Genomic DNA, 13,544 nt, shown 5'->3' with positions numbered 1-13,544 from the left:
GTCCACACATCACCTCAAGTTGGGTCTGAACACGTTCGTGCCCAACCACATGTATTAATATAATAATGTGTTTTATAAGTATTATTTTTTCTCTTATAATTCAAAGTGTTCAGTCAAAAATAGTATTATTTATGTTATTATTTTTATTATAATTAATAGTGTGAATATTAAAAATATTATCATTTGTGTTGTTGTTGTTGTTAAATTTGAAAAAAATTATTATTATTAATATTAAAAAATTTTATTTTTGTTATAATTATTTTTATTTTTATAATGATTAAATGTATTAATATTAAAAATAATATTTTTATTTTTATTTTTCTTATGATTAAGAGTATTAATATTATAAAGAGTATTATTTGTGTTATAATTTTTTTTTATTATGATTAAAAGTATTAATATTAAAAATAGTATCATTTTTTCATTTTATTTTATTTTATTTTTATTATGATTAAAAGTATTAATATTAAAAATAGTATTATTTGTGCTATAATTATTTTTATTTTTATTTTAATTAAAAGTTTAGGCACCTTCATGGCCAATCTAAAATTGAATCTAGACGCGTTCTCGTCCAAACCCAAGTTGGGTCTAGACGCTTCCACACCCAACCCCAAGTTCACTCTAGATATTTTATTGATGTTAAGTTCATCCCTTTACTCTTGTTTTCTTAGCAGTGAAGTCCCTGCGTCACTAATTAAGATTATATTATTTTCCCTTGATTATTCAATTCGTGTATTTTCATTTAGGGTTTTTCCTGCCAGGGCACCTGCAGCCTTATCATACAAAAGGGGTTTGATTTTAATTAATATAAAATCATTAAGAGGAGAGGAATGGAATATATCTGTGTACCACAGATAAACCCATTGCGTGCTGCCGTCGTGGTTGCTTGCCAATAGAAATTGAGGCCATCTTGACTTTCAAAGCCAATGTGGACTTGAGAATTTCCTTTTGACACTCATCTTGTATGAAACTTCGAAGGAACTTGCATGGGCATCGTGATAAGAACAAAATCAGTGGCGGTGGTGCTCATAAAACCGTATAAAAACCTAGGCAATCGTTCCCTCTATATCACAACATCAACAGACATGGCTTCCCACCAGTCCACCATGCCATACAGTACTCGTTCGAATTCGGATTTCGACGAGTATCAATGGGTCATTAACATTGGACGAGCACTCGAAAAAGAGCTTGAAGAGGATGATGATGAAAGCCCGGTGTGCATTTTTACTGTCCCCAAGACCTTAATGTCTTCCGATCCCGACTCTTATACTCCACAACAACTTTCACTAGGCCCTTACCATTATCGGCGTGCTGGTCTTCACGAGATGGAGAGGTATAAGCTGTCAGCAGCCAAGAAACTGCAGAACCAACTTCAAAGCCACAGATTTGAAAATCTTGTCGAGCAGTTGATAAAGCTTGAACCACAGATTAGGGCATGCTACCACAAGTACTTGGATTTTAATGCTGAAACGCTAGCGTGGATGATGGCTTTGGATGTTTCGTTCTTGCTTGAGTTTCTTCAAATTTATTCTGTCAGAGAAACTAAGATGTTATCGAGGGCCCCGTCAGGAATGTCTCATTTGCTTGATTATTCGAAGAGGAAATCGGCTCATCATGTTATTCTCAGAGATATGGTGATGCTCGAGAATCAAGTTCCACAATTTATATTGAGAAAGGTGCTAGAGTTTCAATACATGTCGGCTGAATTAGCTGATGAAATGCTGCTGTCCATGGTTATAGGATTAGCTAAAGAGCTCTCCCCTTTCAAGATGATCGAGTTGCCAAAGACTACGGAAGTCTTGGAGCATTCCCACTTGCTAGACTTCTTGTATGACATTATCGTGCCCAAAGTGGAAGGACCGATCGAGATAGTACTTGAAGAAGTTGCAGATCAGATCGAAAGCGATAATCAGCAAGAAGAAGAACGATCTGGGGTAGATTCAAGTTACGTGAAACAACTCCTCAACGTGACTTGGAATATGGTTTCACAACTAAAGATAGCCCCAGTACGTTTGCTCAAGAACATTTCATCATCTATGGCGATCAAGTTGAAATTGTCTAGGACAATCCTATCTAAACTCAAAAATCCTGATGACCGTGAAAATGAGGACTCCAGTACAAGCACGAACAAGCCACCACTGGTAGAAGAGATCACAATTCCTTCGGTCACCCAGCTCTCAAAATATGGTGTTTCCTTCATCCCTACAAAGGGTAACATCTCAACCATTGCTTTCGACAAAGAGAAGGCTGCATTTCACCTGCCCACGATTAGTTTAGATTTAAACAGTGAGGTGATGTTCAGAAACTTGGTAGCATATGAAATATCAAGTGCATCAGGGCCCTTGCTTTTTACTCGATACATAGAACTGATGAATGGGATCGTCGACACGGAGGAGGATGCAAGATTGCTTAGAGAAAGCGGCATTATTTTGAACCGTTTGAAGAGTGATGAAGAAGTGGCCAATATGCTGAATGGGATGAGCAACTGCAAGTGCATTAGATTGACGAAAGCTCCATTCTTAGATAAGGTGATTGAAGACGTGAACAAGTATTATGATAGCCTATGGATGGTGAAGATGAAAAGATTCATGAAGCGGTTTGTGTTCTCTTCATGGCAATATCTCACCATGTTGGCCGCCATTTTGCTCTTTCTCTTAATGGCCATGGAAGTGTTCTGCTCATTTTATCAATGCGCCCGCATCTTTCACGTTGATATTTTCAACACTACCTCATCATGATGATGATGATCCAGTTGCTCTAGATCTCCCTTTCTGCATATCTTATGTACATTATATATTTTTGTTTCCATGTTGTTATTAATTAATTGTTTCATTTGTATATTCATTTATTTAATTTGTATTATTGCAACATCAAATCAATTTAATGTTGATAATTGTAATTATTTGAACTCTCCCCTCTATTAGGTGTTATTTTTTATTATTATTATTTACCATTATTCATAATTTAAATATTAATTGTTGCTAAAGCTTATTTCAAATTTACGAGCCCCCCTTTCTTGATCTCTGCTGTTGAATCCGATGCGCTCTCTCTTTCTATTGAATAAATTTTTCACAGAGCCTTTATAAAAAAGAAAAAAATAATAATTCGTCAATTTATCAAAGGCTAAAAAAGTTACAGAGCTATTACTCAAAAGTATTACTAGTTTTTAAACTAAAATTCTTTCATAAATGTTCCCTGAACAAATTATTTGATTTAATTTATATTATCATTAAATAAATTAATCTAGGTTTGCCATCAGCCACCACCGACAACCTCCACTACATCATGAACCATCAGCCATAACCTCGCCGTTCCATCATCCGAAAATCATGACCACCATGCTTCCATCTACACGTGCCAATACCACCAGCATCAAAAGCTCTATTACTTTAACCATCATCAATGATTTTGTTGGGTTTGATTGAATGAAAGATTCATGGGTTTTTTTAAGATTTTGAAATTAAAAGAGGATTTGGAATGAAGTGGGTCTAAAATTGATGTAATTAGGTTTCTAGTGTTTTTTTTCTCTATCCCTCAAAACCCTCAGCAATTTTATTTTTTTATATAAACTTGGATTAAACAACAGAATTTTGGATGAATTTGTATTTTTTTATTTAAATCATTTTTTTAAAAAAAAAATTTAATAAATGAGTGTGGCTTGCATGTTCCAATTATATTTTTCCATCGACGGTACTTTGAAAAATTAATTACTATTGCTTTACTAAAAATAATTATGGGGATGGTTTTTTTAATTTTATTTTTTAATATTTTATTAATATTAATTTTAAATTAATTATTGAAATTTATTTTGACTTGTTTTATATGATGTTATCGCAATTTTAAAAAAATATCTCATTATTTTGTTGGTGCTTAGTTTTCTAAGTATATTTTTCTTTATTATATCATTAAATAAAAAAATAGTTTAAAAAAATTTTAACTTAATGCAATCCATAATTCAGGTCATGGGTTTTGCGAATCAAGTTACGAAGTCTGGATTGATCTAATATGTTGTCTTCTCAATAATAATAAAAAATATCATCTTGAAAAATAAAAGTCAAACCACTCTTTTATAGGTTGTTTGTGTTGTTTTTTAATCTGCCAAGTCAATTGAGTTATCTAAAATCAAGTTTCATGCAAATTAATTTTAAACATAGGCTAAGTAAGAAGTCAAGTCAAAAGGTTTCAAGGTACCTATTGAACTAGTTTAATAACAATGCCAAATATTTTTTTAAAAATCCATCTTTCCATTTTTTTTATTGCTTTTTAAAATATTATCACAGTCTCAAACAAACGTTCTGATATTTAGTTGGTGTTTAATTTTATGAATGTCTATTTTTGTTATTATATTATTAAGTAAAAATAGTTTTAAAAAATAAAATTGTTGCCCATTGGAGTTCATGATCAGAATTGTGGGTTTGGCAGATTAAGTCGTAAAACTCGGGTTGTTCTAATATATTATCATCCCAATATTAAAAAGAAAGATGTCATCTTGAAAAAAAGTCTAAGCCAAACCACACTTTTTAATAATTATCCGGGTTGTTTTTGAATCCACCAAGTCAATTGAATCACAATAAAATAATTTTCATACAATTTAGTTTAATACATAAACCAAATAAAAAATAGAATTAAGAGTTTTTAAAGTTAATCCATTAAATCAGTAATAATGCCAAGAAATTCCTCCAAGCATGACTATTTATATATATAAAAAAATTGTTGGTGCAACCCAATATTTTAGTCATTTATCAATATAAAAACCACTAGGCATACGCCATTTTCTATCTATGCTCGCCTCCTCCACGTAATTTTTTTTTTCTCAAAACAGGTTTGTTAAAACACAAAGTGCTTGATGGAGGAACTTGAAGTTATTATAATTGTAATAATTTTAAGCATATTTAACGATTAATTAGATAAAATGAGAAAAATGATGGACCTTAAAATAACAAATAAGTAATTAAATTGTTAGAAAATAAGAAAAGATTGTAACTGAACTAATAAATAAGACATCTATAGCTAACATTATAAAAATTTAATTGCATTAAATACTTCTGTTTGTATCTAAATAGATACATGTAGTGTCTTAATTATAAAGCTCCGTACTCATAATTAAATAACTATGAATAACAATATTTAAGTTTTATGTTAAACAATTATATATATATAACAATACTCAATAAATACTTAGTATCATTATCTTTTTCTCTCTTTTTTTCTTTAAAAGATATATAGTGTCTTTCGATACTTACAATATCTTTCAATATTCACAAATAAAATTATAATTATATAATTTTTCATTTTTATATATAATAAATTTAGAATAATAAACGAAAAAAAATAAAATAATCAAAGTATGATTTTTCATTTTTATACATTTTCTATGCATAAGATTCCTCTTTTATCTTTGAAAGTAAAAAATCATGCTATAAAAATCAAATAATATTATTTCTTTCTTCCCTTTTTATGGCTATTTTTGTAGAGACCTCAACAAAGACATTTTCCTTTGTCATTGTATCCGCAAACTCATAATATTTCCTTTTTTTGTGAATTTTATATCTAATTTTCATATGAAAAACATATCTACCTAATTTAATATCACCTCTTAATAAAGTGTCATAAAAATTAAATAAAAGCCAGTTTGCATCGAATTCTAATTAAAAAAGACCTGTTGCATCTAATTTTCTATATTTTTAAGCTTCAATATATATATATATATATATATATATATACTCAATAAATACTTGTAGCCTAATTTAGTTACAAGTGGAAACCTAATTATTCTTTATACCTTTATATTAGTAGGTTTTTTTATATAGTTTTTGATGAAAAAATATTAAATTAATTTTTTTTATTGTTTTAATATGTTAATGTTAAAAAAAATTACTTTAATATCTTATAAAGCTATTAAATACTTCTGTTGGTATCTAAATAGATACATGTAGCCTAATTTAGTTACGAGTGGAAACCTAATTATACAAGATCGGCTCGGATGAAATGAAGGCAATTTTTTTATTTATTTTACTAATCAATATTAAGTTTTCTCAAAAGATACTCTAGGATTTAGAAGTTTGGCCATAGTAAAATTAATTGGTACATGCAATATTTTGAAGACTCAATAGTTATACTGTACATAAGAAAATAATTAATAAATACTTGTAATATCTTTTTGCAAGACAGTAGTACTTGTAATGTATTTCAATATTCAACTGCACTTATTTATTTATTTTTTAAAAAAGAATAAAATATGCAATAAAAAAAATAAACCAATATAAATTATTATTTTTAGTTCGCATTTAAACACCAGATAAATATAAATTCTTATTTTAAATTCTTATTCCATCACACATTATAATGCTAGAATGGTGGTAACAATTAATGGAGTGGTATTAAAGTAATCAAAGAAAATTATTTTTGTTTTATCTAATACTTGCACAACCTTTTCTATTAGGTACATAACATAATATTCATGAATGTTTTACTATATATCCACTTTGATAGAAGTAAAACTGTTGACATTTTGTAATAATAGTTAGTTTATTTACTTTTTAAATAGCTCAATTTAGGATAATTTTATTATAGTTGTTGTAAATTATTGTTTTATATTTAATTAAGCAAGATTATTTTCTGAATGTAAATCAACAAATTATTCTTTATACCTTTATACTAGTAGGTTTTTTTTATATAGTTTCTGAAAAAACATTAAATTAATTTTTTCCGATTGTTTTAATGTGTTAATGTTAAAAATAAAATAAAATAAAATAAAATAAAATCTAAAAAAAAATATTTTGATATATTTTTAATTGTAAGATTTTTTTTTGCAAAAGCACCATATAATACGAACCCGGAAGATAAGAACCCTAAAATTCACATGCAAGAAAGAGGAAATCTAAGAAAACTAAAACCAAATTTTGTTGATAAATACTCGACATAACAATTACTTAAACGAGGGTACTGAAATTATTAAAATAAAAATTTTATCTAATAATTATAAAAAATCACAAACAAAAAATATAATTAAGAAAAACATCACAAAGATAATAGTTATTCTTTGAGAGCTAGGATTATTGTTGCCGCCTCTAAGATTCCTAGTATCACTAGGAAAAGTTGCTGAATTTATTTCCACTCCAAATATAAAAATTGTTAAGTTGTATGAATATTTTGCTACCATAAATATTATCCTTGTAGAAAATAATTCTTTACTAAATAAAAAGTTCGGAAGTCATAAAAAAAAACAATTAACAAAACTTGCATAACAACTTTTAATATGTATCATAATGTTTTTTAAAATATTGATTAAGATGAAATTTTAATTTAATATAAAAGAATCTTTAAAAATTTCTAGTAAGTTTTCAGCTCAATTCAACAGTTGAATTAAATATTATATATCAACATAAAACTATATATTATAAAATATTAAAAAAATATTGAATTTAATTATCTGATTTTTATATGTATCGTATTATGAAACACACATTTAGTCCGTCTAAGTGGTAGACATTTTCAAAATCTCTCCAGATGTTGTATATAATTTTAAATAAGTTCTATGAAATGGTCCCTCTAAATGAAAAATTATATAATCTTGCCCCCCTGAGTGCCACATCATGGATTCATCCCTGGATGAAACAGTGTTCCTTTTAGGAGGATAATAACGAGTACGACGAGAGCCCGATCACGAGTCAGGATAGACATAGAGGCTCGCTGTTATTTTCAGATGTGGTCGTTGGAATTTGCTTAAATTAATTGCATGAGTTGAAAATATATGCGTAAGTTGACTTTCTTTGGTAGTTGTATCGATCGCTCTAGATGCCTTCACCACTAGTCAAAATTCTTATGGAAGTTAGGGCCAGAGAATTGCATGTTTGTTTTTATATTTTAAAAAAATAATTTTTTTATTTTAAATTAATAATTTTTTGATATTTTTAAATTATTTTGATGTATTGATGTCAAAAATAATTTTTAAAAAATAAAAAAACTTTATTTTAATATATTTTCAAGATAAAAATACTTTGAAAAGCAACCGCTACCACAATCTAAAACATACTCGACTCTTCAACTTATTAGAAACCAGACAACGAGCACAACTGTAATTGAATACTATCTTGCTAATATACTAAGAGAAAAATTCTAACAAAAAGGTAACGTAACCTAAGGGATATTTTTTAACTCTAAGTTTTTACGTTCAATTGAGTTTGAGGATGGCAAATGAAATCTTGAGTTAATTTATCAAATTAAATCGGGTTTAATAATTGTAATTGTAATGTTAATAGTTGATGGAATATTGTTAGAGTTCACTAATTTAACTAATTCTTTATAATATCTGTTGAATTCTTGTCTAAAAGGAATAGTATGCATTGAAATGTCAAAGAAAATAATACGAAGGTTACAAGTCAGAAGCATAGCACCTTCTAATAAATTCAAAAACAACTATCCGGGGACGATTTTGTCAAATGTCACCTGGACAAGAAAAGAAAAGAAGAATAAAAAATTAAAAATATAATATTTAGGAGAACATTAGAAGCAAAATTGCTAGACGTGAAGAGGGCTTGATTTTGAAAATTCTTAGTCTCCTCTTCCGGAGGTAGTTTGTTTATTTGTCTCTCTTTTTTAATTTATTATTAAATCTGCAACTTATATTTTACATTATATAAATTAAATTATTTTTATAGATTTAAGTGCGACACGTTTTTTTTGTTTTGAAATTCAAACGAGGAGATAACGTGAAGACGACAATGACATTGCAAATTATAGGGATGTGTGACGTGTCATTGTTGATGGAAAAGGCGAGTCTAGGTCTGTTAGCGACTTCGCAACTTAGCATTGCAGTCGGACTACTGATTTGTAATTTGTAATTTTTTATTATTTCTGAATTGTTTTGATATAATAATGTTAAAATTAGATTTTAAAAATATAAAAATATATTATTTTAATATATTTTTAAATAAAAAATAATTTAAAATTCAACATCTACTGTATTCTGAAACATGCACAGAGAGGATTTGTTTAGCAGCCGGAGAAGAATGCTTAAAGATAAAAAATAAAAAAGTAAAGATACGCTGGTGTTTTAAGGGGGAGAGAGAGAAAACTGCCAACATAATTTTAAAATTCGGTTCAGTTCCGTCAGATATGTTGATCTAAACTTGGCTGATTCAAAATTAAAATCACATCAGATTAAAAAAAAAAAACTTGATATAATTTGATTAAAAACTCGGTTGTAACTCGTTAAATTTTTTTTTTATTTTTTATTAAAACAATATCATTTTAATTAAAAATAATATCCGATCAAAATCCGAAATACAGGTCCAAAACTATGATTGTTAAGGTGATTTGCTATTTTTTTATTGGAAAAAAAAACAAAAAGGAATAAGGAAATGGCTCTTTAGAGGGTTTTAAGGGAGAAGGGGAATTGTTTTGATTAGTTACTAGTGGGCAGATGACATTACGTGTCTCAAGGAATAACATTATGCTCGAAGGTTATTTTTCTTAATTTTCCATGACGCTATCCTAACGAGGAATTGCTATAGAACAAAACCATGGAAATTAGAGCACTAAAAATAAACGCTGATCTCAGTAGCATTTTCTAGCTTCGCTAGTTGGACCAGCAAAAAAAAATTAACAATGCTCTCGTTTGGTTTTTTTTTTCCTGATATTAATCTTTTTTAAAATTCGTTTTTTATACTATTTTTTCAAAAAGATTTAAAAAAAAGTGCTCCGAAGATGGCCAGTGAAAATTTTGAAACACGTTTTTTTTTTTAAAAAAAAAAGAAGCTGATGCCCAACAAGCGTTAAGCATTTCTAATATCTTATCATTTAAGGTGCTATTATAGTTACATAACTAGGTTATTTATTTGTGTTGTGTTATGGATTGAATCAATTTTTAAAAAGAATATTAGAAAAAATATTTAAACATTATTAACATGTTCTTAAAAAGAAAAAAATTTAAATTGTGTAATAATTAGCTCGAAGTGACTCGGTCAACTTAAGAAGTCCATAAACAACCTATATAATAAAAAAACATAATTTGATTAAAAAAATCTCAAGATAATATTTTTTTTAAAAAAACTACTAAAATAACAACATATTAGATCGACTCAAGTCATCCTATGTTAACACGTAAAATTCACGATCCATATCATGAGACCACGATAACCTCATAAAAAACATGTTGAAGTCTAATTCTTAATCAATTCGATGTTAAATAATGAATTTGAAAAAATCAATTAAAAATGACTAAAACAAATTCGAGTTAACCTAGTTAACTTGTCAAACCTAGATCATAAAACTGGGATAACTCAATAGAAAGTAAATTAATACAAATTATAAAGTATAATTTACAATTAATACATTATTGAATGATAAAATTTTAAAAAAAATCAACGAAAAAAGAAGAGCCTAAAAAAACTCAAATCAACTTGGCTAACTCGTCAAACCCTTAACTAGGATCATGAGACTAGAATAACCTCTTAAAAAGCAAATCAGAATAAAGTATAAAAATTAATTATGAAATAACCTAAATATTAAAGGAAAAAATTAATAAAAAAAACTTAATCAACTGAGTTAACTCACAAAACTTATGATCTCGGATCATGAGATTAAAATGAATTCATAAAAAGCAAATTGAAATAAATTATAAGGGTTAATTCTTAATAAATCTAATGTTAAAAATAAAATTAAAAGAAAAAAAACTTAATTTATTTTTAAAAAAGTATTGTACAAATAAACAGTAACTCAAACTTCATCCAGTTTTGTTAATTAATTATCAGTTCCACTTTATCTAAGTTATCCTTCTATCTTATGTTTTAAATATCAATAACTCTAAATAAAATATTTTAATAATTAGCTTTTATAAATAAATATTGTGGGTTAAATGTGTAGATATCAAATGTAATACCTTCCCTTTTCCGTCATTTTCTTTAATACTATAGTTGTTCTTTTTTTTTTCAATTATTTCATGAATAATTTTTGTATAAAAAATTCTTTTAAATACTTAAAATTAAACCTATCACGAACCAGTAAGTTCATTAAAAAAAAATAATCAAGAGAGCATGAGTTTAATGATAATTAAATTTGAATATTTTCATTTTAATGGTTATGTTTGTTATTTTTTTTATCACATTGATAAAAAAAAATATTTAATTGATGAACAAGAAAACAATTTACAACAAAACTTAAATGATGTGTAAAATCATTGTTTCTCTACACTCTCGTTAACACTGTGGATCATAACATTAATTCACGATGTTATGTGATTTTTATTATTTTTTATGTTTTGATTTTTTTTTATCATTGATTTTTTTATTTTTAATTAGTCATTATACTATGTGTTTATTATGATTTAAAGTTGGTAATTTATTAAAATTTTTCTTTTATATAATTATCGTTGTATCAAAAAATTATCATGATATAGGGTTGATATCCAAAAACAATATCATGACATTGTGGTATTGTCTATTTTACTTGATATTTAGTTATATAAAAAAGTATTTTGAAAAAAAAACTCCAGGTTATTAAACTTTGCGGAGTCAATACATTGGATTATGAATTTGATAAGATAACTCATGTTGCCATAATTCACGGGTTTGGCAATGTACTTTTTTATTTTTATTTTTTTAATTAAACTTAATTTTATAATTGTCTATTTTTTATTTATCATATAGCTAACAAAATTATATTAAAAAAAAACCATATTATTAAGCTTTAGAAAGTTTATAGACTTGTTCATAGGTTGACCCGATTCAGAAGTTTGGTGGGTTTAACTTTTTTTTTTATTTCATGTTTTGATATTAGATTAATTGAGAATTAAATTTTATTATTTATTTCGTTTCACTTATTATGAGGTTATTGTGGTCTAAAAAAAGTCATGGTATTGGGTTGATGTTTGATTTTACAATTATCTATTTTTGTTATAATATAGTTAAATAGAAAATAGTTTTTTTTTTTAAATTATTAATCTCAATGGAGTTTGTGTCCTAGTTTATGGGTTTAGCATATTGACTCTAGTTATTCAAATTATGGGTTTGATGGATTTATCCACTTATAATTTTTTTGTTTTTTATTATTTTAATTGATTATTTTAATTTCATTTTTAAATATTAAATTAAATAAAAAAATTAACTTTATAATTTATTTTTATTCGGTTTTTACAGTGGAATCACATTCTCAAATAAATATCAATTCCAATGTAGGATTGATGCTTTAATTAATGAACATCTATCTTTTATATGTGCATTCGATAGGTACAGCTTTTGGCTTCCTTTTAATTGTTCGGAGAAGACAAAAGGACGGGCACCAACATGAGAAAGTAACGTCTCCACATTACTTCTAGCGGGGCCCTTTCGCCTTTCAATTCCTCAACGTGTTTAATAATTTAATTACTCGGGTCCCTCCCCGTCCTCCTTTTTATCATGAGCACATTGGGATGCAATTTGTAATGTATTGTTAGAGAATAAGGGTAATAATTTTGGTTTAAAGTTTTTTTTTATTTAAAAATATATTAAATAATATTTTTTTTTATTTTTAAAAATTATTTTTAAAATTAATACATTAAAATAATTTAAAAATCTAAAAAAATTAATTTTAAATTTGTAAGTGCAATGTGGCAGTTCAAATACACCTTGTTCTTTTAATTTTTCTTTAAAAATCATCTTAAAGTACTTTTAAAAGTTAAATTATATTTTTATTAATTATTCATATTATCTTTAGACCCTTAACATGATTTTAAAAAATATGTTATTTTTAGTCAAATTAGCTTTTATATGATTTAATTAAAAACTCGAATTAGATAATAATTTGATTTAAGAGATTTTAAAACTGATTCACCTGATCAGGTTTAATAATATCATCAAAAAATTATATGTTTTAGATATTTTTTTTACATTAAAAAAAACAAATTTAACTTGTGACGACTGCATGCATATGGATTTGTCGAATCTAAATTGTGCATGCAAAAATCATTTCCAAAACTCGTTAATGTTCAAATCATTTAAGAAAATGAAGTAGAACTCAACGAATTGGCTGGAAAGATAAGAAATAGCTTAAAAGCATAGGCAGCCTTGGGGCTAAAATTATTGGTTTCGTGCACTAGTCACCGCATGTTTCAAATGTGGATGTCGTGCTGGCACTCATCATGAAATGTATGGTTGGTTTTTTTCACTTTGTATTTATTCTTTTCAGAATTATCAATTCTAAATTTAAAATAAAATAAAAAGAATATAACTCAAAATACATATCAATTTCTTTTATCAATATCTTCCCTTTCCTTCTTTTTCTTCATTTTTTTCAATCAAACCATAAATTTAGAAAACTAAATCAAATAATTTTTGACATAAACTTCTATCAAACAATTTTTGATCTCAATATTTTTTTTATCTAGATCAACTCAAGTTGGTTTAAATAGGCACCATTTGAGAACGCGGTGCAAATCACGTTTCACAAAAATTTAATTTTTTTATATGTTTTGAATCGTTTTGATGTCCTAATATTAAAAATAATTTTTAAAAAATAAAAATATATCATTTTAATATATTTTAGTATGGAAAATACTTTAAAAAACA

The 13,544-nt window shown here is 26.7% G+C and overlaps 1 protein-coding gene across 1 annotated transcript; it reads left to right on the top strand.

The window, feature by feature from the left end:
• The first annotated feature begins 1,085 nt into the window (after positions 1 to 1,085).
• LOC133701510 (putative UPF0481 protein At3g02645) lies at positions 1,086 to 2,738 on the top strand. The gene has a single exon (XM_062125446.1). It carries the CDS (start codon positions 1,086 to 1,088, stop codon positions 2,736 to 2,738), a length of 1,653 nt encoding a protein of 550 aa, XP_061981430.1.
• Positions 2,739 to 13,544: the final 10,806 nt, after the last annotated feature.

Source organism: Populus nigra, chromosome 8, assembly GCF_951802175.1.
Source record: "Populus nigra chromosome 8, ddPopNigr1.1, whole genome shotgun sequence".
Classification (NCBI taxonomy): domain Eukaryota; kingdom Viridiplantae; phylum Streptophyta; class Magnoliopsida; order Malpighiales; family Salicaceae; genus Populus; species Populus nigra.
The sequence above is the reverse complement of the archived record's forward strand: the minus strand, read 5'-3'. Positions and strand labels throughout refer to the sequence as shown.

Excerpts from the sequence above, each read along its gene's own strand:
- LOC133701510 (XM_062125446.1), top strand. The coding sequence starts at position 1,086 with ATGGCTTCCCACCAGTCCACCATGCCATACAGTACTCGTTCGAATTCG.